This window comes from Cibotium barometz, chromosome 42, assembly GCF_041138505.1.
Source record: "Cibotium barometz isolate CiBa-2024 chromosome 42, ASM4113850v1, whole genome shotgun sequence".
Taxonomy (NCBI): domain Eukaryota; kingdom Viridiplantae; phylum Streptophyta; class Polypodiopsida; order Cyatheales; family Cibotiaceae; genus Cibotium; species Cibotium barometz.
In genome coordinates this window covers 17957882-17983629 of record NC_141087.1, presented here as the reverse complement: position 1 = coordinate 17983629, position 25748 = coordinate 17957882, and the positions used below count along the sequence as shown (strand labels likewise).

Below are 25748 nucleotides of genomic sequence, written 5' to 3'. Positions count from 1 at the left end.
CAGCCCTCTCTTTGCAAAAGAAGACACTGAGAGAAGATTCTTCTTTATCCCAGGCACATACAATACATCCTGAAGGAGAAATTCTGAGCCATTAATGGCTGTAAGCATAACATCCCCTGTGCCCTGAACTGGATAAGAAGCATTATTTGCACATGTAACCTTTCTGCCACATGAAGAAGGTACCATCTTGCCAAACAAATCCTTTCTGGACGTGATGTGCCTTGAGGCACCACTGTCAAAGAACCATACATCACCACTTTCACTCACACTGAGTGAATGAACCTCATTTGAGGGATCATAGCTGCAAGTAAAGAAGCACCAATCCTCTTCCACAAGATTGACTGTGGCATCATCTTTCTTGTTATCCACATCTGAAGAGTCTTCAACTGAATTACCAGACTCTTTCTTCTTTTCCTTGGCTATCCTCTTAGGACATTCTTGAATATAGTGACCTGTTTTCTTGCAGTAATGGCACTTACCCTTCTTTTTAGGTTTCTGTGCATCATCCTTCTCTTTACTAGATGGCTGTCCTGATTCTGACTTAGGCTTATATGCACCAGATTTTCCTTTGCCCTTGTTCTTGGCAAAGAGTGCTTGCTCACCACTTCTTTGCATGACATTTTTCCGAGTCTGCTCTTCCTGCAGCAAAAGTCCAACCAAATCCTGAAAGGATAGAGGGACTGGATTACCCCTCATGGACAAGTGAAGAGATGTATGAAAACCCAAATAAGAGCTCGGTCAAGAGTTAAGTGTAGTGGTGACCATCTCAGCATCAGAAATGATTTCATCAATATTCAAGAGCTGTTCTCTCAAATCCTGAATCTTCGTAAGATGATCCTGCATAGAATCACCCTCATCCATGCACAAGTGAGATAGTTCCCGCTTCAAAAAGGCAACTCTAGCCTCATTGCGAGCCTGATACATGTGCTCCAAAGTATCCCATGCAGCCTGAGATGTCCTGCATGAACGGATATGCGGAATAATGGACCTCTTAATTGAAAGTGCAATCAAAGAGAGTGCCTGAGCATCCCTGGAATCCCACCTAGTTTGTTCCTGTGTAGGTGCCTGAGGAGCTGGTGGTACAACCTGCTGCCTGCCATGTTGTGGAGGGGTAGTTGGGGCCACATGCATAGGCCTTGCCTCAGCTCCACTTACATAATTCCACAAATTCTTTGCAACTAGCAGATTCCTGATCATAAAGCTCCACAGGGAATAGTTGGTTCCATCCAACTTATCTTCCTGGGCTAAAAACCCAAACACATCAGCGGTGTTCTGTGCCATGAGAGCAAACTGTAACCTGCAAAAGAGACTGACTGCACAAGAGTCCACAAATATTGCTCGAGACTGTCTGTTTCACACAGATAGACAGCACAGCAACAAAAGCCCCAAATTTCTGGTGGCTCAAATTTCTCTGATTCCCACAAAAACCTGTGGGAGCTGTCACAGATTGTGCAGCAACACAAAAACAGCAAAAGCCCCAAATTTCTGACTTGATTTGCTGACAAAATTCACAGTTAAGCTCCAAAATTCAGCAGGTAGACTCACCCGAGTTGCTGCTGCAGATTGCTGAGGTACGAACTGATGCAGAAGACGGTACAGAAGGCTGTACGGACAGCAAACAGCAACCAGCAGGTGCTGTACAGAACTGTACGACTGCTGTACAGCTGCTGTACTATCAGAAAACAGCACCAAAACTGGTCGTACAGACCTGTACGAACAGAAAAACAGCAACCAGCAGCCACACGTGCTGCACAGATGCTGTACGGCCTGTAGAAAAACGACCAGCATTGCTTTTTGCACCAGAACAGTGCCCGAGACACACAGAAAGCAGTCGCCCAGGTCTGTAGAAGGAGGGCGACCTGTTTTTCAGCACCAGAAGCAGGCGACCAGCACAATAGAGGTGTTTCTTCGCGACGAAAGTGCTTCACCAGCAGTAGGGAAGGCGGGAGTAGGAACAACAACCTGCTCTGATACCAATTGTGAGTGTGAGAGACGGTGTGGAGCACACGAAGAAACAGAACAAAACGTGTGAAGGCAAGCAGCAAAACGATGGAGCTCAAATAATGAAGATAAGTTTGTTACAAAACTTAGGGCATATAATAACCCTAACTGGTGCCCGTTTCACATAACGGTAAGTTGGGCGCCTTATTGGGCGCGGGGAAAAAACCTCACTTAAAGTGAGTAAAAAGTGCCCGGCCGGTCCTAATACATTGGCCACTGCCCATAATAATGTCAGGACATTATTTCTAACACTGGCCGCCTGCAAGCGATCCAGCACTTCTCTCATGCGCTCTCTCTCTCATGCGCCAAAAAGCAACGAAAAGCAACGAAAACAACGTGCTTTTTCTCCCTGCAAGTTATTTGACTGCACAACCAAAACTTCTCTTCTTTGCAAAAGCAATCAACCCTTACTCAACCTACCATCTCCCATCAACATGGGGTTCTTTGATGAAGAAAAAACACATACAAAATCTGAAAACTGTAGTATGCACAGAAAAACAGCAAGCTTTTTTAACACATACCGTTCTTCGACCTCTTCTTCTCTACCTACCGACTTGCTCGTTCACGAGGTATGCTCTGATACCACTGTCAAATCCCCACGGATCCCCTCGTGATCGATCTTGGTTCGAAACTCGAATCCTGCAAACAAACGAACAAACAAACAAGCAAGAGGGTGCAGGCCTGACTCACCTCCCAACCATGACAGCCGTGGGCAAGCCCACAGTCTTGGCTGTCCCCAGAGCCACGAGTTGAGCTAACTAGGATGACGTACCGACCAATCTCCTCCTCGCGACGTCCCATACCGCCACGAAGCTGCCCTCGCGGGCCTCGAGATTGCTGCCGGCCTCGGCTACACAAAGCAGGTGCACGTTTGCACTAGATCCAGGCTCCAAGACCATAGAGCTCTCACAAACTCGCGAGACTCTCTATAATACAATAACTAACCTTGGCCACCCTTTTATAGGCTCTTGGCCAGTCATCGGGCGTCCACACTTGGCCGCCCGCCCGTCCCAGTTGGGTGCCCGCCCGTTAGTATATCCCTAACTCAGCTCGTCAATCAGCCTGCCTAGTTCCAAGCTTCCCCAAGCCTCGAAACTAGTCTTGCATGCGTATAGCACACGGTAGATACCCACTGTGCACATGACACTCTCCAAGTGGGCTAAGGGACTTGACTGACTAAGGCTGAGTATTGACCTACGTAGCTCGTGCCTGACTTATCCTGGATTGAGGATGTACAATGGGGTCACGGCGTACGACAAATATCATCCTACTGGGTTCTAATACTGTACAACTGTTGCACTGCTGATGATGAGCCATCTTGTCACCATGCACTAAGTGCAGAGTGCATGTGACATTCCCTCCTGATGATGAGCCATCTTGTCACCATGCACTGAGTGCAGAGTGCATGTGACATTCCCTCCTGATTAGCTTGGCGGCAGGTTCATGGCTTCCAAGTAGTCCACCAATAACTGGGGGTACTCCTGGAAGAACTCCTCGTCGAGCCATACGGCTTCGTGGGTGCCTCGATCTCGGAATTTCGTATAGAACTGACGTATCCGTCGACCGGAACCATGCTTTCATCGATGAAGAAGGATCCGCTGAGGCTCAATAACTTCTGTCTCGTCTACCACGTTTGGCTGCTGTTCATCTGAAACATCAAACACTTCTGGACCAACATATGGTTTTAGCCAAGAAACATGGAAAACATCATGCATTGTCCAACTGGCAGGCAATTTTAACTTCATGGAGATATCACTTAACTTCTTAACTATTGGAAAAGGGCCAAAACTATGGAATGAAAGCTTGGGACAATGTTTGCCCACTTGTTTCAATCTTTGTTTCATGATGCACTGAGAGACCCAATCCCCTTCCTTGAAGTGGATATCTCGTCTAAACTTACATGCCTGTCTGTGAACTGAATGATGGCCAGGCTCAAAATTGAGGGCCAAACTGGGTTGAGTACCAAACTCTGCGGAATCGACATACTGATCTTCTAAGTCTTTTCCAGAGTTGTTGAGAATGGTAGACTCCTGACTGGTCGGGATGCTGGTCTTTCTACTAAGAACATCTGCTACTACTGGGTTATGCTGACCAGGGATGTACTTAATCATTCCTCCAACTTGTTGGAAGAGCTGACTCTGTCTAGTGTGCTGAGCACTCCACTGGGCACTTGGCATCATCGGGAGCCACTTAAGTGCTTGGTGGTCTGTGGTGACTGTGAAAATGTGTCCATAAGGAACATGTTTCAAATGTTTGAGAACTGACTGCTGTTCTAGCTTGCCCTTGAAAGTCTTGGAAAGACAAGAGGGAAACTTGCTAGGAGGTTCTGCTAACTGTGGGATATTGGGTAGGAGATCATCCTTAAAAATGTCTGAATGAGAAAGGAGATCTGCTAACTGAGGGATTGAAGATGATGAGACAGCGGTTATTGATGAGATAGAAGCTGTCTGAGCATAAATTAATGCTCCTTCTGCTCCCTTGCACATAGACCGGTCATGTACTAGGGCGGGAGAAATCTGGTCTTCAGGTCATGGACAAAGATGTCCCAGTCAAAGGCTGTGACACCTGTGGCCTGGTCTGTATGAATACTAGACCAATGCTGCCACCAAGTGACTGCCGCACCAGTGAGATGGGGAGCCGCTAAGTGGACTTTGTCTTGTGGGTCTGTGATCCTAGCTAATGGAAAATGAGCATTAAACTGATGAATAAATTGATTAACTGATGAATGATCACACTTACCATCATACTTACTAAAGTTTGGTTGATTGCGAATGATGGTGGTTGATGCTGCTGCGGACTGCTGGCTGGTGGCACCTATGACTGGGGAGATTGAGGAGAGCTGCTGATACCTCAAGTGTATGGCCTCCCTTTCCCGTTGGTGCTCGAGTAACATACGTTCTCGATCAAGCTCACGTTGGTGTTCCCGAGCGGCGAGTTCAGCTTGACGCCGGTCTTCGTCGATCTTGCGTTGGGCTTCCTCAGTCCCGTCTTTCTGCTTTTTCTCTTTTCCTTCGGGCCTCGTCCTCTCTCCTTTGTTGTTCCATCTGAAAGAAGAGGGAGATGTAGTCGGGTGCTGTTGTGTAGAAGGACGTGCTGCTGCTACTGCCTCCAAGAGTTGGAGATGCTCCATGAGCAGCTGGTTCAAAGCTCTAACAAGAATTATGGTGTCTGCTGTAGGCGGAAGAACAAGGTCTCCTTCGGGGAGACGTCTTCCGGCTGATGAGTATTCTCTTCTGTAGACATGATGCTGAAGTCGGTGGTCGTGCCGGAACGCAATCTAACCATCCAAGGATGCCCCCACGCTAGGATACGGTGTGTGGACAATCTGAATATGATACCAATGTGATATGCAGCGGAAGTCTTTGTATTGGAAGATCCTGTCACACAAATGCTCACACCGTCTTCTGTATCCTGAGTTTCGTGAGTTTAGCAATCCATTTCAATACTTCAAACTTTAAAGAGATGAGAGAGAGATATATGAGAACTGTACACCAGATTGGGTCCCGAATTACCCGCTGAAGGGCCCCCTATCCCGATAACGAGATAGTATTTGCTTTATTTCTTTAGAGAGAATGATTGTGGACTGTAGATAAGCCACACGCAAGATCTTGGAGGATCGGAGATTGGTTGAACTGTACACGGCTGTAGAAACACCTCGATGAACTGATCTCAAGCCTATGCACTCTTCCCAAGGGCATGAGGAAGGGCTGCACAACTAAGGCTGAGAAAAGGAGATGGTGGACTGTTCTAAGCTATGTTAGAATGCTGTAAATGCTTATGAATGCTGTGTTAGATGACTGTTGCATGTATGGATGATGCACAGAAGGCGGGGTACTGCTGTAGAACTGATGCAAGACTGAAAACGCAGGCTGTAGGACTGAAACGCAGGCTGTACTGCTGCTGGACAGAAACGCATATGTGTACGGCTGCTGCTGGATAGAAATGCAGGCGTGTATTGTTGCTGGACAGAACTGTAAACGCAGAGGTGTACGGCTGGACAGAAACGCAGGCTGAATTCTGGCGTTGAACTGAGGCTGGACTGTATGCTGAATCAGGGCTGATTTGATGCTGAATGCAGGCGCCTATGGCTGTAGGGATTGCTGAACTGTAGGCATTGGAGAACCAGGGCTGGCTGAAGCACTCCAAGGGCTGGATGAGACTAGTCTAGTGCTGTAGGCAAGGGAACTCCTAGGGCTGAGGAGGAAAGCTCTTAGCACACTGAAGACTGAATGATAAACTAAGCCCTATGCAAGCCTATTTATACTAACTGGAGGTTGGTCAAGTTGGCTGGTCATTTAATAAAGTTTATATTTATAAATGACAAATAATGCTAAATAAATACTATAAAATATGGGAAAAATACCAGATAAATCCTAGTAAATTCCCTAAGGCTCCTGGGATGTTCTAAATGATGCACAGGCATATGAATGCATATTATGCAGGATGCAGAGTGCTTTCTGATGCAAACCCTAAGGCTTCTACTGACTCTACATGCATGAATGATTCTCTCCAAGTGGGTTAAGGGACTTGATGGACTGATTGACCCGCTAAGGCTGAGGAATGACCTACGTAGCTCGTGCCTGACTTATCCTGGATTGAGGATGTACAATGGGGTCACGGCGTCCGGCAAATATCATCCTACTGGGTTCTAATACTGTACAACTGTTGCACTGTTGATGATGAGCCATCTTGTTACCATGCACTGAGTGCAGAGTGCATGTGACACAGACATGGGTCCCCCTTGCACGAACAAGGAGGACAAGCTCGATGGTTCAAACTATGATCACTGGAAGCTACAAATGAAGGTCTGGTTCACACACAAGGAACTCCGGGAGATTGTACAGGGCCATGAACGAAAGTCTGAACGCCCTACTAGCTCTAGGAAGTGGACTCAGGACCAGGAGGATGCCTTTCTCGCAGAACTTTCAGCTTGGCAGAATCAAGACTCAAAAGCTCACTTTGCACTTGTACGAGCCATCTCACCAGAGGTCTCCCCCGCCGTGCAAACCTTGGATTGTGTTGCTTTTGTTTGGAGAAAGCTGACAGATCTATATGCACGGGACTCTACAATGCGGTGTGTCAACCTATTGGGTCAGCTCTTTTCTCTGGAGTTTACAGTAGGGACTTCCATGCAGTCGTTTGTGATGAAGGTTAAGGTAATCCTGACCTCTTCTCAGTTAGCTCTCTCCTCCTCATCAGGCTTCCTGCAGATTATGACATGGTTTCCCGAGCTTTGCGGGTTCAAAACAGATCTGTGTACTCTCCTCTTGGAAGAGGAATCCATCCTAGTTTCACAGGGGAAGTTGAAAGTTTCATCGTCTATTGGACCTGATCAGGCACTCGCGACGGTGCAGAAGAAAGTTCGGAGTCGGTGTTACAAGTGTGGTAAGAAAGGCCACCTGTCAAAGGATTGTCAGTCAAAGGACAAAGGCAAAGCCAAGGACAAGGGCAAGTCTTCAAAGAAGGGCAAAGACAAGTCACAGGACTTTGACACAGACTCGTCTAGTGATAACCCCAGCTCTCCCAAGGCCGTACAGACTGGAGAGAACATGACTGGTGTCTTGCTTTGATACTAAGGGCGTCCCCCCGCGTGTGGTCTTCCAAAAACGGCTTGTGGACGGGAGAGGGGGCTTTCAAAAGCTCTCTTATAATAAATCTGGAGCATGGGACCCGTGTGTCGGAGTTCCAAGTATAAAGACAGGCAAGTTCACTTGATGGTCCGGATGAGTTCCAAGATCAACCAAGTTTCCTTCATGGTTCGGATGAGTTCCAGAACTATTGGTCAGCAAAGACTATGGATAGGATGTGTTCCATGTTCATTTGTTCGAGGTTATTAGATGTGATGTGTTCACAGTTCTACTTTGAGTTTGGAGCCAAGCAGATTTTCTTTTGCTCATTTTCCGAGGTGTACTCAGTATTGGCCATGCTGAGGTGTCCATGGTCGCACCTTCGTCGTCAGTTTTCTTCTGACTTTTTTGCACACTTCAAGCTGCAGAGGGGGTGTTAAAATATTGCATCTTCTTAATGCTGTCGTGGAGGTCCTGTCAGCCTGTTTCTACAGCCGACCTGCTTCATGCACAAGTATATAAGAGTTGCTCTTTTATTCATTCAATCATCTTACATTGCCCTATTTGTTGGCTCTTGTACTCTGTAACCTCAAGCTAATAAAGCTCTTGTTCTTGCTTGCAATGTTTCTCTCTCTCATGTTTATTTGCTTCCGCTTGTGCACATTCTTTCATTTGGCACATTATGATATGATCCTTGGTCAAGAATGGTTGTATCAATATGATCCCCTGATCAGTTTCCGAAACCATTTCATACAATTTGCTCAAAATGATATGCTTGTGGCACTCTAAGGAATCAAAGACCAACCTTCTACACCAACCCTTTCAGCTCTTCAAGTGAAACGGTGGGTCCGCAAGAGTGGTTGTTCCTCAGCACTTTTAATGGTATATTCAGCCAACGTTCCTCCTGAGGACAGAGATACAAAGGTGATCTACCTCACGCAACCTTTCTTTGCTCCATACTTGGATCTTTTTCCTCAGGAGCTTCCTGCGGTTCTCCCACCTCGGCGACCAGTCGACCATGCTATTGATATCCTTCCTGGCACTGCTCCACCTACTCGTGCTCCATATCGAGTTTCTTTTACAGAATCTCAGGAGATACAGCGACAACTTAGTGAGCTTTTGGAGAAAGGACATATTCGACCAAGCAAAAGCCCTTTTGGAGCTCCGGTACTTTTAGTGAAAAAGAAGGATAAGTCTATGCGTCTTTGCATCAATTATCGTGTCCTTAATAAGTTGACCATCAAGAATAAGTATCCTCTTCCGCGCATTGATGAATTGCTTGATCAATTGCTCCATGCAAAGGTCTTCTCCAAAATTGATCTTAAGTCTGGATATCATCAGATTCGCATTCGCGAAGGTGATGAATATAAGATAGCTTTTCGCATAAAATATGGTCATTACGAGTAACTGGTCATGCCATTCGGGTTAACCAATGCCCCTGCAACATTTATGAGTCTGATGAATGATCTTTTTCGTCCTTTTCTGGACAAGTTCGTCATTATCTATCTTGACGACATCCTGGTGTTCAATCGTAATATGGAAGAACACAAGGCACATCTTAAGATCGTTCTCCAGGTGCTTTGTGACAATGCTCTTTATATTAATCCAGGCAAAAGTGAATTCTTCAAGACATCCTTGGAGTACCTTGGACATGTTGTTTCAGCAGACGGTATTTCCGTGGATCCAAAGAAAATACAGGTTATTGTCAATTGGCCAACTTCCACAAACATCCATGATGTTCGTTCTTTCTTGGGACTTGCCAACTTCTATCACACAAAGGTTCATCGATTTTTCGAAATAGCTGCTCCTCTCATAGAACTTCTAAAGTCCACTCCTGCATTCAAGTGGACTGAAGCCGCAACACAAGCTTTTGAAAATTTAAAGACAGCTTTGACAACAACTCCTATCATGTTTATTTCTAACCCTACTCTCTCGTTTGATGTTTACACGGATGCTTCTGATATTGCCACTGGTGCCGTCTTGATGCAACAAGGACGTGCTATTGCGTTTGACAGTCATAAGCACTCTACAATTCAAGTAAGATACCTGGTATATGACAAGGAATTTTTGGCTATTGTTCATGCCTATTGTGCATGGAAACATTATCTCCTTGGTGCGGATTCAGTGGTGAAAACAGATCATCATTCTTTGAAATATATCTTCACGCAGCCAGTTATGAATGCTAGGCAAGCGTGTTGGGTCGAATTCTTAGCCAATTTTCCTATGAGAATTGAGTATGTTCCTGGTGTTACCAATGTGGTTGCGGATGCCCTCAGTCGTATACCGCCAGCTTCGGTCTTGGCTATTTCTAGAGTTGAAATGGATATACCTCAAAGTTTCAAGGACCGTTATTCAAAGGATCGTGATTTTGGAAATGCATTTCGAATTCTCAATTCTCAGAATGCAACTCCTTCCGACTTGAAGATTTATGGAGCATATACAATAGTGGATGGTTTATTATATTATCAGGACCGTATTTGTGTACCTCATGATACTCATGTTCGAAGAGTATTGGTGAAAGAACATCACGAGGTCACTTATGCTGCACACCCAGGCATCAACAAGACATATTGTCTTTTGACAGCTACATACTATTGCCCTCAAATGAAGCAAGATGTTATTAAGTTTGTTACAGCATGTCTCTCGTGCCAACGTATGAAAGCTAGTAGACAAGTTCCAGTTGGTCTTCTTCAAGCACTTCCAATTCCCACAATGAACATTGGGAAGTAATAGTTTGGATTTTATCACTTCATTGCGACGTTCTTCTAAAGGCAATACACAGATTCTTGTGGTGGTTGACAGATTTTCTAAAATGGCACATTTCATTCCGTGCAAGAAAGCAACCCAGGCTTCAGATATTGTAGTACTGTTCATACAGTATATCTTCAAACTTCATGGATTGCCAAAATCTATAGTTTCTGATCGAGATCCAAAGTTTACAGAACATTTTTGGACTTCGATATTCAAGTCTCTTGGTACAAATTTACTCTTTAGCTCTGCTTATCACCCACAGACAGATGGACAAACAGAACGAGTTAATCATATTATGGAAGAAATGTTGCGTCATTATGTTCAGTCTTGATTAGCTTCATGATGGTGGGAAGAATATTTACCTTTGGTGGAATTTGCTTATAATAATTCTTATCATTCAGCTATTGGAATGACACCTTTTCAAGTAGCTTATGGCCATACTCCCCTTATTCCTGCCAACTTTGTTCTTCAACATAAAGTGGCTTTAGTAGACCAACTCATTCAGGAAATGCAAGATATTCTATTACAAATTAAGGATAAGATGGCCGGCGTCCAAGAGCAATATCGCTAATACGCATCGTCGTCACATTGAATTTCAAGAAGGAGACTTGGTAATTATTATATATTGCCTCTCATCGATACAAGACAATGAAATCAGTCTTCCCAAAGCTTCGCCCAAGATATTATGGACCCTTTCGTATTATTAAGAAGAACTCATCTCTCAGTTATAAGTTGGATTTACCGCCCTCTTGGGGTAGAATTCATCCAACTTTCCATATTTCTTGGCTCAAGAAGTTTGTGGATAGTGATTTTCCAGTTTTAGATATTTTGGATTATGTTACAGAAATCGAAGATGAACACATACTCTTAATTCGAGAGACAATTCTTGATGTCAGACATAAAGAAACACGACATAAGCTCAGTACAGAATTTTTGGTTAAATGGAGAGATCTTGATGATTCCGACTCTACTTGGCAAAATGATGAAGACTCACAGGAATATCCAGAACTTCTTCGGGAATTCTTTCAAAGACAACCATCTCTTCTTAGCCGGAGTCTTATTTTAAGTGGGACAGAATGTCACAATTGTGACTAACTCTCCTTAATTACTCCTTAACTCCTTATTAACTGAAAGGACACCTGTGAAGGGTCACACTCTTACACATGGGTCACTATCAAAGGACATGTCTATTCATTAAAAGACACACCCCTAAGTCCAAAGGATATAACCATTGATTCAAGAGCCACACCCCTTCCCAAGAATGTGTCTGTTCACTTGTACCCTTTCGGCCTCTATTTAAGAAAGGCCCCTGTCTCAATGCAGACAACTCAGTCTTTTCCTGCAGTATTTGACGTATGTTCATTAATTAAGTCTTAATCATGTTAATAAAGCTATAAAAGCTTTACAGAAGGATTGGTATCCTGGTGTGAGTTCTTGGCATGATTTATGAACTCATGGAAGGGTGGTAACCCTGGTGAGTGACTCTGGACTCATGGAAGGGTGGTTATCCCGGTGAGTACTTTTTGGTCCTGTATGGACGGCACCTGTGAGTGAACGGACTAGTTGGATGTACAAGATGTAAGTTGGGAGATTTCATCCACTATGTTTGTGCACCAGCATATGTATGTGAGTTGCACATGCATGGATGACTTGTTTTTGATGCCTGGACATTGCTTGGTATTTTGCCGGGACGCCTAGACAACCCGTGGATACGCATGTGCACACCTATTTGGGACTCATATGGTTTCCTTATGGGTTTTCCAGGTGGTAAGTGTGCACACTTAACCCAATTTATTCATTATTTCATGTTACTAAGGTTTATTGGGTGCAGGGTTTTTATTCACTTAAAGTGTGGGCGGACACACTTATAATTTTATAAGTGAGTTCACATCAGGCTGGACTATTTTTTTAATGAACCAAGGCCAATTATGAGAGATGGGCACCAGGGCACTCCCAAATAGCTCGACGAGTTGCTATTTTGGGTGTGGGAGGGCCAAAGTGGGCAAGCCCTGACTTGTAGAGCACTCATCTAAAAAACGTGGGCTGTTAGGAGCTGTTTGGATAGGAAAAACAGCAAGTGTACTCAGTTTGCATGAGCTACAGCTGGAGTACATGCCAGAGGAGTTACCTCGGACCGAGCCTCTGCACTCCAGCGTGCCCGATGCCCTCGATCCCCCCGTCGGCCACAATCACCTCATCTGCTTGAGATCCAGGACATGCTCCTCCGCCATCGAGCTACCTTTCCACGTGACTTAGCTGAGGGAGACCTCTCGGCCATACTCGTCAACTCCATGCTTGACATTTTGGAGAGTGGTATACTATCTACTCGGAGCTGATGTTGCTCCCATGTTTTTATGTTCTAAGTATCCCATGACGAGTTTCCATGGACAGTTTTGTATCACCCGAGTGAGATAGCTATATTTATGTTTTCATTTTGTTTTATTTTCCATTCCATGATGAGATATGCCATGGACATTATTGTACCACTTTGGTCTCATAGGCCCATTGGGTCTTTAGTAGACGCTTAATATATCTCTTTCTTTCTTTCTTTCGTTCTTTCTCTCTCAACAGGAGCTGGCCGACTGCATCTACAAGGCTGCAGGCTGTTAGATTTGTTTCCAGAAGCTGGCGCATGGCTGTTGGGACTGTTTTGGTGCTACTCTATTGAGTACAGGGCTTGGACGGAGTGAACAGAGACTCAACAGGAGCTTGCCGACTGTTGTAAGGGCCATTATTGGCTGTTTTTACAGGTTTGCAGGAGGTTTCTCGCGATGAAACCTGAGCAAACATGTCCCTAGACAAGTATCAGGCATGGGGATGTGATCTGGTGGAACCTGTGGGTGGCCAGTGAGCCAAAACCATGGCTGGTTACTGTTTTGCAGATTTGGGATAGCATTTTGTTAGAGGGTTGGTGACCGCTCTATCAAAGTATAGGAGTGGTTGGTGATCACTCTACCTTGGTTGGTGACCGAGGGTATTTCTACAGGAGCGGTTGGTGATCGCTCAACCTTGGTTGGTGACCGAGGGTGCTGCAACAAGAGTGAGAAGTGGTTGGTGACCGAGGAGTTGCAGGTAATGTGTTTACCTATGTTTTCACAGTTGGATAAATCTGGTGTCGGTTGGATGAGTGTGTACTCTCCGGGTATAAATACTTCTGTTGGTAATAAAGATACCTTGGGGGAGGGGGGGGGCCGGCCCAACTCCAGCCCCTAGTGCTGTGTCATGTGCAAGTTGGTTTATGTTTGCAGGATGTATATGCCCATGTAATGTTTCACAATGATGGTAATCATGTATATGCCAGGAATGGTTGATGTATGTATGGTGTTTTGGTAGTGAATTGGTTCTGTATACAAGTGCCCGTTTTGTGACACAAGCAAAAGAGAGAGAGAGAGAGAGATTATGTTGTTGCATTGGGGGCTTGAGCAAGGGTGCGTGGGAAAATGGAGGCAGAGGGAGCCAGGTGCGTGTAGTGGAGGCATGTGAAAAGGGTAGAACAGAGCGCAGATAGGGTAGGGCAGGCGGCGGCGGGCGGTGGCGGAGGGAGCTAGGTGCGAAAAGGGCAGAACAGAGCGCAGCCAGGAGAGGGCAAGCGGAGGCGGGCAGGGCGCAACAGAACAGGGCAAGCGGCCGGCAGGTAGGGCGCCAGTTCACGGTGCACGAGAGCAGGGAGAAATAGGGCGCAGCCAGGATAGGGCAGGCGGCGGCGGTGGGCAGGGCATAGGCAGAACAGGCGGCGAGCAGGGCGCCAGTACACGATGCGCGACAGAGGGTAGGGCAGAGGCTCATGCCATGTGGTGCGCGCCATGAGAGAGAGAGAGAGAGAGAGAGAGAGAGAGAGAGAGAGAGCGTCTACTAAAGACCCAATGGGCCTATGGGGCCAAAGTGATACAAGAATGTCCATGGCATATCTCATCATGGAATGGAAAATAAAATAGAACAAATCAAAACTATCTCACGGGAGTGGTACAAAACTATCTATGGAAATCTCATTATAAAATGCAAGGAACATGAAACATCAGAGGAGCATCAGCCCCCAATAGATGGTATACCACTCCAAAATATCAAGCATGGGGCATATCAGAGAGAGAGAGAGATCCAAGAACTCTAGCCAAGTATCAGCCCTACTGTGTTCACATTTACAAATCTTTTAAATAGTTGACAACTTAACATACCATTCACTTAGCATTAAAAATGAGAAGGGACACACTCATTGGGATCTGAAGGGGGCGACTCCCCCCTTAGGAATTCTTTATTCCAAAAAGAATATTTTGCAGGTACAAGAATTAGGGTGCCAAGCAACAGATTTCCAGGTACATGAAAACAAATGAAACAGTGGCTCCATACAGAGTCACACGGGGACGCGGGACGCGGGGACGGGGACGGCCGGGGACCGGGGGGGGGGGGGGGACGCGCAGGGGACGCCGTGCAGAATGGGGACGCAGACAGTCGTCCCGGGGACGCGTTCCCGAAACGCGGGACGGGCAGGGGACGCAGACAGGGGTCATAAACGGTCAGAAAACGGCCAGAAACGGCTAGAAACGGGCAAATTTCCAGCTATAAAAGAAGGCACACTTTAGGACTTTTCTCCACACTCAAGTTTGAAGCTTCAAGCCTCATTGCTCAAGCCTCAAGCTTCCAAAGTTCCAAGTTCCATTGTCCAAGCCTCAAGGCCCAAGTGGCAAGTTAGCCCTCTCTCTCTCTCTATACTATCTACATTGTGCCAACTTCCAAGCCATCTCTCTCTCTCTCTCTCTCTCTCTCTCTCTCTCTCTCTCTCTCCAAGTTCCATGATCCATCCCTTTTGAGACTTGCAAGCCTCAAGAGTCAAGCGGCAACTTGCAACTCTCTATTGCACCCTTCTTCCCTCTCTCTCACACTATCATCATTCATGGCATCTCAAGGTGAAGGCGCCGCCGCCACATCTTCCGTTGCGGGCTCTTCACGAAGGAGGCCGGCGGTGCACACATGGTCATGGTGGGATGAGGTCCACTACACTAGTCGTGGAGTGGGCGGTGGTTCAAGGGCATGGAATTGCATGATCTATTGTGATCTATCATCTATGATCTATCTAGTATCTCTATTTTGTACCCACTCTTTTTTGTAACCCTCACTGCCCATGAGACATGTACTTATCTCTTTGTATCTATCAGACTATCAATCACATAATCAGTGTGCCATCGATGTTTTATTAGCGCATTTTGCTCAAAATGACTCTTGTTTTTTTGTCTATTCGGTGTAAAATTTTGTTCAAAGTGTGTCTCTATATGTATGTCATGCATACAACTCCTAAATTGCTTTTAAAAAAGAGGTTTTTTTTTTTTGCCGTTCCCGACCCCGTCCCCGGGACGGCACTTCCCCGTCCCCGTCCCCGTCCCCATGTGACTCTGGCTCCATACCCTAGCCTCAGGGCCAAGGCAAGAACCATCCATTGCCCAGGTCCAAGACAAGGGGAGAACTCCACGCTTGTCTTCTACTCAAGCCTCTTGGTTGGAATAGAGACACCACTACCCAAGCCCAAGGTAACGGGAGATGCCTACCTGGTACTCAAGTCACTTAGCAAGTGTAGAGACACCACTGCCCAAGCACAAGGCAAGGGGAGATGCCTATGACCAGCAAACAACACCTCCCAATGAATGTGAGGAACAACACCTTTAGCACCGCTTGGAGCAACCTTGGGGATAGGGTTTTTACACCCATGAAGAAATAAGCACTAAAACAAAGGGCAAATGCTGATACTGAGCTAAAATGCACCCCAATGATGACCAGGATTTTAGGGTTTTTGTCAGGTTGTACATGTTGTTTGGACACGTCTGTACAGTACGGATGTTATGTACTTGGATTATCTATGGATTAGGGACCTAATCCAACAAGGTTAGGGGTCAACATCATGTGCACATTTTCTTATGAAATATGTATGGTTTTTTTCATAGATGCGGAGAATAAATACTTCATACCTATTTAAATAAAAACTTCAAATTAAATTTTCAAGAAATAAATGCATACTAAAGGACTTAGAAGAAAAAACTCTACGGGGGTGTGATGTGTGAAGAAGCTGTTTATTCAATTGTTATTGTAACTATGGATGTGGTTTATTCTATTTTTTGCAGTGAGAAGCACAAGTGCCCTTCTGTGGCTCTTATGTTTGGTGTTGGTGATGATGCAACTTTTCATAATGTAAGTGTGATTCTAAAAAATCATTTTTCTACAGAAATAGATTTTCCATTCCTTAATTGCTGTTTTTGTCAAGGGGAATTGAGTGTAATAAGCTCTCAAGCTTCCCTGTGGGCTTTTTTAATTCCCATTATTGCTTATGCTTGTAGAAAATCATGTTCCTCTGTTGAAAGTACGCAAAGTCTGGCTCGTTTGCAGTGATTCTGGTCTCCCTGACTCACTCTTCATCATTAGGGATGTCACCTTTCTGCCGGAAAGGTACATCCAGACTGTGAGGTGCAGCTGATGTGGTTGCTTCTGGCTGACATGGCCATCTGATGTCTCTGCTGTCAAGACATTAGTTGGTCTGGAGTGTCCAGATCTTCCTGTTCAGCCCTCAGCCTCTCCCTCTTATTTCTTCTTCTTTACCCCCTTTTTTTGATTCTTTGAAGCTCTTGGTTCAAAGGGAATCTTGGCTTGAGAATCTTCCTCTGGTTCATGCTACTACCTTCATGTTAAGGTGTCCATGGCTGGGTCAACCATTCTGAGTTTTCCACTGGAGGCATTGTCCTCTTCTTTTGCCTTTAGCTTCCCTTTCCGGCTCCATGTCAGTCCAACCTGTAGGCTCTGGGCTCAACAGTTTCTCATCCCATTGCAATGGAGGTTACAATTGACCTTTCTTGCTGACCATATCTTAAGGTAGACAACTTTGTGCATGATGGATTTGTGCAAAAGTGGTGGATATTAGGAGGACGATATGTAGAACTTTGGATTACAAATCAAGCTTGGCAGAGGGGATCACGTGTAAAATTCACAATTTCTTATGACACACCTGGATCGATTAATTCACTTGAAAGGGTATTCAAAGCATACCCTAAATTTGGTCGGCAAGGGTCAGGTTCTATGCATTAAAGGGGATAGTTGGAAAATCCTCCGTGACAGATGTGAGTATTGAAGGGTATTTTGTGATCATACTTTTTATTGTGCTTAAGAAGGTCATTACTCTTAAATGATGTTTTGCGTTAAAGTAACTTTTAACGAATATTTCACTCCATGACATAAAATGTTAAAAGCACTGGCAGAACTTATATTTTAAAACAAAACAAAACACTAAGTTAAGTGAACAAGTGCACTTTATCAAAGATTGTACTACTTAACAAGATGACCAAATTAACAATATGTTTTCTTTTTGTTGGATAATCATGTCATGTGAACCCGCTGCACTAGGGTGCCACGTGTCCACACTGCTGGGCAGCTGTACAGGTTGGGTTGCAGGTCGATCAGCAAGACTCTGATTATTCCCTATTTTTCACCATTTTCCTTGGTTGCGGGAGAGGGGGGCTGGATGACTTGCACAAAGGGGTCCCCATGCAACTAAAAATAAGAGCCCCGTCCCTCCCCCATTCCTCATCTCTCAGATCTTAAATGTAACTCAACAGTAGTCTTCCCGAGAAGTATAGATCAGCCAGCCTTTGTCCAAAGCTCACAGAAGCAAGTGCCCAAGTTTTCCAAGCTCAACAGGTAGCCTGCACTAATGCAATCACTGTCGAGGTGAGCACAGTTGATGCCGTCAGCCAGCCTAAAACTCAGCCAATGCTCAGTCTGCTGAGGTCTATTCACTTACGTGACATTGTACGTCATTCAGTTTTGGAATACCAGTAAATGCACCGCTGGCATTACACCTTGAAAAATACTAACATGCATACATGACTCAGCTCAAGAACCACTTTTTTTTTTCCAAGAAAGGATTCTTCCATTAGTTACCAAAATACAGCCGAAACGGCTAAGTACATGACCTAGTCTCAATCAAAGGAGACAAGAAAAACAGTTGGGGACAGAGAGGGGCCCTTGCTTGCTGGCTGGTCACAATCGGCGGAAGGCTTTCTCATACAATTGGGTGGCAGAATTGATGAGAAATGCACAGCAGGATTCACCATGTGTATCATATGTGAACTTTTGTAAAATCTTAAGGCCTAGTGTTGCCAAGGTCTTAATGATATGGATTCACTACAGGTGGATACATTAAAACAGGTATGAAGGTCTATGGTGGCGAGTACCTAAATTGGGAAAGCAGAGCCATGAAGACTTTTAAGTTCAATCCAGCTTGTTCCCAAGTTGGAACACGAATTGGAATACCCTACGTTGGGCAATGGCTTGTATATAAGTTGAGACTAGAGGAACTTTATCCTAAATTGGATCCGTCTTGTTCCTAAGTTCGACAAAGAGAAATCCTAAGTGGGATTTTAAGCATTGCCCTAAGTTGGGCAATGTCTTGTTTCTAAGTTGAGAGATGAGGACTTTGATCTTAAATGGATATGGCTTGTTTGTAAGTTGGGAGAAGAGAAGGCTTACTCCTAAGTTGGAGTAGAAGACATTTGTTGAAACAAGAAGCCTCTTAGTTGAAAACAACTGTTTAGAATTTGGAGGGAACATCAGCTGCTTGATCCCTTGCTTAAAGATGTAATGGATTACAAGCTTGAAAGATAAGAGAATGTCCAATCAATGATGTATTTGCATTAAGCATGTTTCTTTGGGAATGACTTGCATGCGTGAACTTGATTTCTGCACTTTGCTTTGATATTAATGTTTGCAAAAGTCCATGAGGCATGGGATGCTTGAGAACCCGTATGGACATGTGTGCTTGAATATGTTTGAGGCCTAACAAGTGAATTATTGTGAAGGCCTACTTTATTATTGCTAGGTTTTATAACCAATGTGTAAGTGCCAGGTTCACATGACACTTAATGAGGACGAACAAGTTATCACATCGGTGGACAGCTTTTAAATTGGGCACTCCAATTTAAATATGAGTGTTGACAACCACCACATGTCACACACAAGGGAGACGTGTGTCAAATGGCATGCTTGGACACGTAAGGAGAGCACTTGTTGAGAGGCTAACCTACAACATGGCACCTACCACTTTCAACACGTGGGCAATCTACTACCAACCATGAAGGCCCATCATCTATGGTTTTTGCTTGGCTGATATATTTATGAGGCCACCAGTGATTACCTCATACCTAAGATCCATTGTCTAGGCCTATCTTGCAGTGTCATTCCCTCAACTTCATATTGGTGATACCTCAGTCAGAGTATGCACGTACTCCTTGTTAAGGGAATCCTCAAGACCGAAATGATGTTTGCCCAAAGGGGAAGGTAACAAACTATGAGTTTATCGTCTTTGCATACTGATGCAGGACCAGCTCTGAAACCAATTGTTACACTTGCGCTGATCAAATGTGCATATGGAGCCATTAAACACAAGGCACATTCACACTTGCACACACACAAATAATATGACTACTTATTGGCAGCAGATGCTAAACCAACCCGACGTAGATAGTGATCAGTTTCGTGCTTAAGAAGGTCGATTCGGCTGCATGAGGTCTTTAGATCTTGATTTACTCGGCAACATGCAAACACCGTCGCATCCCATACCATGCAAAATTTTGTTAGCAGCCCTGGATCAATCTCCTATGGTAGACTGTGGCTATGGTACCACCCACCAATTGCTTGCAACTAAGTTGTGTCCTCAGCCCTAGCCTACATAGGCTCATTTCTTTAAAACTAACCCTTACAAGATTTACATGAGGATGGCATAAACAGTGGTAGCACTTGTGACTCTTAGGCTAATTAATGAGGTTGCAGACTCTCTATCTAGGAGTAATTATTGCTTTGGGCATATGACAGATGGGTGGCTGTAGTCAAAGTAAAGATGCTTGTTCTAGTGTTTCTTGCGAAGGCCATGCAGTGGACCTCATACATTTTTCAGTTGGTAGTGCCATTCCAGGTCGACTGTATGGAGCAAATGTGTATGACAATGCGAATGGCACAGGAAGGGACAGGTATTAAGATTGTTAGTTCATTCTTGAAGGATAAGGTTTTCTTTATGTGAGGTATACTAACTATTGGTATCTTTGTTGGCAGTTTTGGCAGTTTGAATGATATGTACGGATGGAATCCTCACTGCCGCTATTTTGATGGTCTGTCGCCAAATGGTATGTAGTGCTGTATGACATGACATCCTCAAAAGCATTCTTGTATTTTCAAGTTTCTATGTACCTCACTAGCAACAGCTCTAGCTCTTTGGTTCAGTAGAGCAACACACTTTCTGCAGGTTCAAAGATTCCAAGCAGTGGAGCACAGAATGACTGGCGAGGAGCTTGGTCTCATTCAAGCATGGATCTTACCTATGGTAACAATCATCCACTGCATCCGTACTGATGTATATATGAGATTATATGATTTTAGTTATGCCATATCAGTATGTCCCAAGAACTATTTAGTATACCTCACAGTCAAGGGCATTGGCGGAGGAGCGATCTGGACCTTCGAGTTGGCTTGCCAGAAACAATGGAATAAACATTTCCTGTACCCATCTGCCACTGTCATCATTAACCTTCTATGGATCCCCTTTGCCTGGCGGGCAACTTTTACACAACTTGTTGATGTGTCTTATTGCCTGTCTTCTTTCCTAGCTCAATCACAGCTGCCTACCCGAGACCGTGACATCAGGGAGGGGAAACTTTTTTGCTTTATCTTTTTGTTAGTTGGAAAGAAATGTCTGTATGAAGTAGACTACAACCCTCAAGGAGGAACCCTCCTAGGAGGTCGATACAAAATAAATAGGAGGGGAGGCTCCTCCTTGACTCGCCGCTCTACCACCCTCCCCAGCAGGAAAGACACGCAGGGAGAGAGCACTCTCTAGGCCGGTAATGGTCCAGGGTGGATCTGGATGCCTAGAGAAAGAGGTTGTGAGCTCTACTTGAGTCCCCCTCAGCTTGTGAGGTTTTTGGAACTGGTTTGGACAGGGAGTAGTGGCAATTCGGCCTGACGTCGAGACACTCCATGTGGGAGCCAATGTGCGTCTTCAAGTAGGACCACATGTTGGCTAGGTCTCGCTGATAGTGTCCATGAGGCAAAGATCACCAACCAACTAAGAGAATCCGATGACCTAGTCTTGAATAAGTAGCCACCAACGAACTATCTTATTTCCTTTCGGGGCCCACACTTAGTAGTAGGAAGAGGCAATGAAATCTCCCAGGCCTGCATTGTCATGTGCACGCCCGTGCCATGGCTAATCATCTGCATGAACATTCTTAATCGTTGATTATTCAGCAGTTAAGTCAGCATCTAGGTCATCATCAACATCTTCAGCATCAGTCATAGCATCATCTTCAGCATCAGTAGCAACATCATCAGCTTCAGCAGTATCCACATCATTACCATTCCTAGGAGGGCAGGGACCCTGTCGGCAGCCTGTAGACACAGGTCGGCAGGCAGCAGCAGGTCCCATGCAGCACACGGCTGATGCCCAGATACTGGCCAACAGCAGGGGACATCTAGCAGATATGGCCGATAGCTGGCAGCTGGCCGACCAGCTCTCCAAGAGCATATATAAGCATTTCATCATTTTCAGCATTCAGCTAGTCAGTTTTCAGAAGTTCATTCATTCATTAGTCATCAGTGCAGTCATGTAGAAGGGCCAGGGTCACACCCCTATGGGGCTGACCATAGCCCTAAGTCATGTACAAGCAATGAGCATCATGTAATCTTTTTGTACCATATTAATACAGAAAAACCCTGACACCAAATACTCCTCTGTCTTAATCATGCGTATTTAGTCTCAATGTTCTTAAGCAGGCTTAGTGTGGATCAGTACAGCAAGGCTTCCGCACATGCAACATTGGTATCAGAGCATTTAGGCTCAGCCCACTAAGCAATGTCCTCTGTCTTAATCATGCGTATTTAGTCTCAATGTTCTTAAGCAGGCTTAGTGTGGATCAGTACAGCAAGGCTTCCGCACATGCAACATTGGTATCAGAGCATTTAGGCTCAGCCCACTAATCTCCTCTGTCTTAATCATGCGTATTTAGTCTCAATGTTCTTAAGCAGGCTTAGTGTGGATCAGTACAGCAAGGCTTCCGCACATGCAACATTGGTATCAGAGCATTTAGGCTCAGCCCACTAAGCAATGTCCCAAGGAAGGTGCACAATTCCAGCAGAAAGGATGCAGCAGGGTAGTAGATGGAGTGGTCTGCACAGGAAGCATTCCTTGAGGGTAGGTACACATACTCAGTACCTCATTAAGCTCTTAGATCATTTCCAAAGGCCTAGCAACAGGTCTAGGTCATCATCAACATCTTAAGCATTAGTCATAGCATCATCTTCAGCATCAGTAGCAACATCATCAGCTTCACAAGCATCCACACCATTATCACCATCATTACCATCCCTAGGAGGGCAGGGACCTGTTGGCAGCTTGTAGACATAGGTCGGCAGGCAGCAGCAGGTCCCATGCAGTAGGCGGCTAATGCCTAGATATTGGCCGATAGCAGGGGACATTAAGCGCATCATTTATATTAAAAGGTGGTTCCTGTCCAGTTCCAGTAGAAAGGATGCAGCAGGGTAGCAAATGGAGTGGTCTGCACTACAACAAGCAAAGCCAGAGAAAGCATTCCCTGAGGGTAGGTATGCATACCCAGTATCTTGTCAAGCTCTTAGATTATTTCCAAAGGCCTAGCAACAGGCATGATCAGTTCCGGGGTAGGTGACCCACCACTGTGTCAAGGTTAAGGGAAAGCATGCATGGGGACAATAGTGAACAGATGCTCAGTGTCACAAACGGGCATGTGTATACGGAACCAATTCACTACCAAAACAACATACATACATCAACCATTCCTGGCATATACATGATTACCGTCATTGTGAAACATTACATGAGCATATACATCTTGCAAACATAGACCAACTTGCACATGACACAGCACTAAGGGCTGAAGTTGGGCCAGCCCTCCCCCCCCCCCTCCTCCCCCGAACCAACAGAAGTATTTATATGTATAAGATGCGGGTGCCCGGAGAGTACACACTCATCCAGCCGACACCAGATTTATCCAACTGTGAAAACATAGGTAAACACATTACTTGCAACTCCTCAGTCACCAACCACTCCTCACTCCTGTTGCAACACCCTCGGTCACCAACCAAGGTTGAGTGATCACCAACCGCTCCTGTAGAAATACCCTCGGTCACCAACCAGGGTAGAGTGATCACCAACCACTCCTATACTTTGATAGAGTGGTCACCAACCCTCTAACAAAGTGCTGTCCCAAACCTACAAAACAGTAACCAGCCATGGTTTTGGCTCATTGGCCACCCACAGGTTCCACCAGATCACATCCCCAGGTGGGTTGCTTTGTTCAAAACTGAGTTCGCTTTTGGATTCCAACCTTGTTTCTATGTGATCATGTTCTTACATGGTGCATTCTCAAATCATGAGCTTAGGCATGTTCATACAATCTTCAGGTTTGATCCTATCGGACAGCCCTTATTCTTCGTCTGGAGTTGAGGGGACTTATACTTATGAACTTTCTAGGCCCCTTCGCACATCTGACCGTCTTCAGCAGGTATGAAATGTTGACATGCTGTTGAAAGACAAATTGTTTGACAATGTGCACTATTTTCTGTGATGTTCAGAAATCATTTTCTTTGTCTGACTTATTACCAGAACCTTCATTCTTTTACAGGATGTTCAGTTCACAATTGGGGGTACACATCGTTTCATGGCAGCTCTCTGGTACCCTGTGGATCATGTACCGTGGGTTGGCTATCAGCACTACACAGCTAGCTGTGACTGGGTACCTTTGGATGTTCTTCCTTCCCCGACATACCTTGCAAAGTCGGATGAAAATAAGCCTTTGAGTATCTTGAGTGTCTTCACACTAATCTTGTCATTAGGAGCTTTGAGTATTTCGATTGCAGTCTGCTGGTGGACAAGGTCGAAAAGACAAGTGCCTTTTCAAGCCATTGATAGCTTGTAGAGTTTATCATTCTGGGAGTTTCTCTGGCTGAGCTTAGAAACTGAAGGCTGATTACACTCAAGATTACTGACCCTAGACATGATTTCTGACATGGTCCACGGCATTATCGCACTCTCCACAACCATTCTTTGGCTTCTGCAATTATTTCAGGAAGTATAGGTAGTGAGAAGCAGGAGCTTGAGGCTATCCCAGCAATGGACTGTTCCTGACCTCATGTATGTTTATTTGATGTACTACTTGTATTATGTAGAAGCGCAAGAATGGGCATTGGTATACCGGGCACTAGTCGTCCTAGCTTTGAGTTATTACTTCTCTACAACATCAAAGGACTACGAAATATGGAAATCATTTTTCCTAACCGTTCATCATTTTCACAAATTTTTGTTCTTGATAAAACGTAGCCCAAGAAATGAACATGTTTTTTCATTAGCTCTTTAGTTTTTAAAATTTCAAATCAATCTATGGCATATATCTAGTGACCCTGTAATAGAATTTGGCATAGATTTGTGCTTAAAATTTAGAAGGCACACATGAATAATGAATAGATATAAGACCTTGAAACTAAATATTGCCAATTAAGGTGGTGAGCCACTTTTAAAGTTCATTGATAGTCTCCGCTTCCTTGCCTGCCTCTTCCCCTTGGTTCGGATTGCTCCTCATCCGGGTTGAAGTCGGCCTTTTTCTTCGATTAGCATCATGGCTAATCAATCTCCCTCGGCCGGGCGAACCATTGTTTTTTCCGAAGCCGAGCTCGCGGTCCTCTACGCCGAAATAGAGAAAGACTCCAAAACGACCCTCATTGCCAGAATCTTTGAATCTCACCCGTCCCGTCTCCAGGCTCGGGATTGGGTCTTGGCGGCTCTACCCTCCGACCTCATTCCACACTTTCGAGATGTCAGGTTGCTTGGAAGAGGTTTCTTCCAATTGGATTTTGATTTTGAGGACGTAGCCTAAGAGGTTTTGAAGGGCAGCCCTTTGCCATTGGGCCTAAGGAATATATTCTTTCTTCCCTACGCCAACTATTTTGACCCTATTGAGGAAGACCGGAACCATTTCCCGATTACTCTCAGATTCCCAGGTCTTCCTCGCGCATATTGGCCTATGTTAGAGGCCATCAAGTCTACCTTTGGGCTGGTTCTTCAAGTGCCCCCCCTCCACGCCTTGCCGACATCTTCTACCCAGGTGGTCACTACCTCTGCGGATGCTGTCCCCAGGGTCATGGTTCTTGCCCGTGACATTGAGCTCTTTGAGGACACTGTCTTGCTTCCGGGCCCTTTGAAGCAAGGTATGGAGATTGCATGTAAACCCGATTAGTGCCAGGTTTGTCACCAACAGGGTCATTTTGCTCGAGATGCTTGCGGGCTCGAGGTCGCAGGAGGCCTCGGAAGCGTGCTTCTCAGGTGCCACCTCCCTTGGTTCCTTCTCGTCCTTCAGTCCGCCAGGTGTGGCGAGC

The 25748-nt window shown here is 45.2% G+C and overlaps 1 protein-coding gene across 1 annotated transcript in view; it reads left to right on the top strand.

Moving 5' to 3' along the window:
- Positions 1-24673, top strand: part of LOC147614235 (heme binding protein) — an 88023-nt gene extending 63350 nt beyond the window's left edge. The window contains exons 3-8 of the mRNA XM_086780783.1: positions 16427-16493; positions 20163-20317; positions 20400-20470; positions 20590-20667; positions 23781-23881; positions 24002-24673. Of these exons, the coding sequence (XP_086636909.1) occupies positions 16427-16493; positions 20163-20317; positions 20400-20470; positions 20590-20667; positions 23781-23881; positions 24002-24295 (766 nt within the window). The 3' untranslated portion in view covers positions 24296-24673. The remainder of the gene's footprint in view (positions 1-16426; positions 16494-20162; positions 20318-20399; positions 20471-20589; positions 20668-23780; positions 23882-24001) is intronic.
- Positions 24674-25748: the final 1075 nt, after the last annotated feature.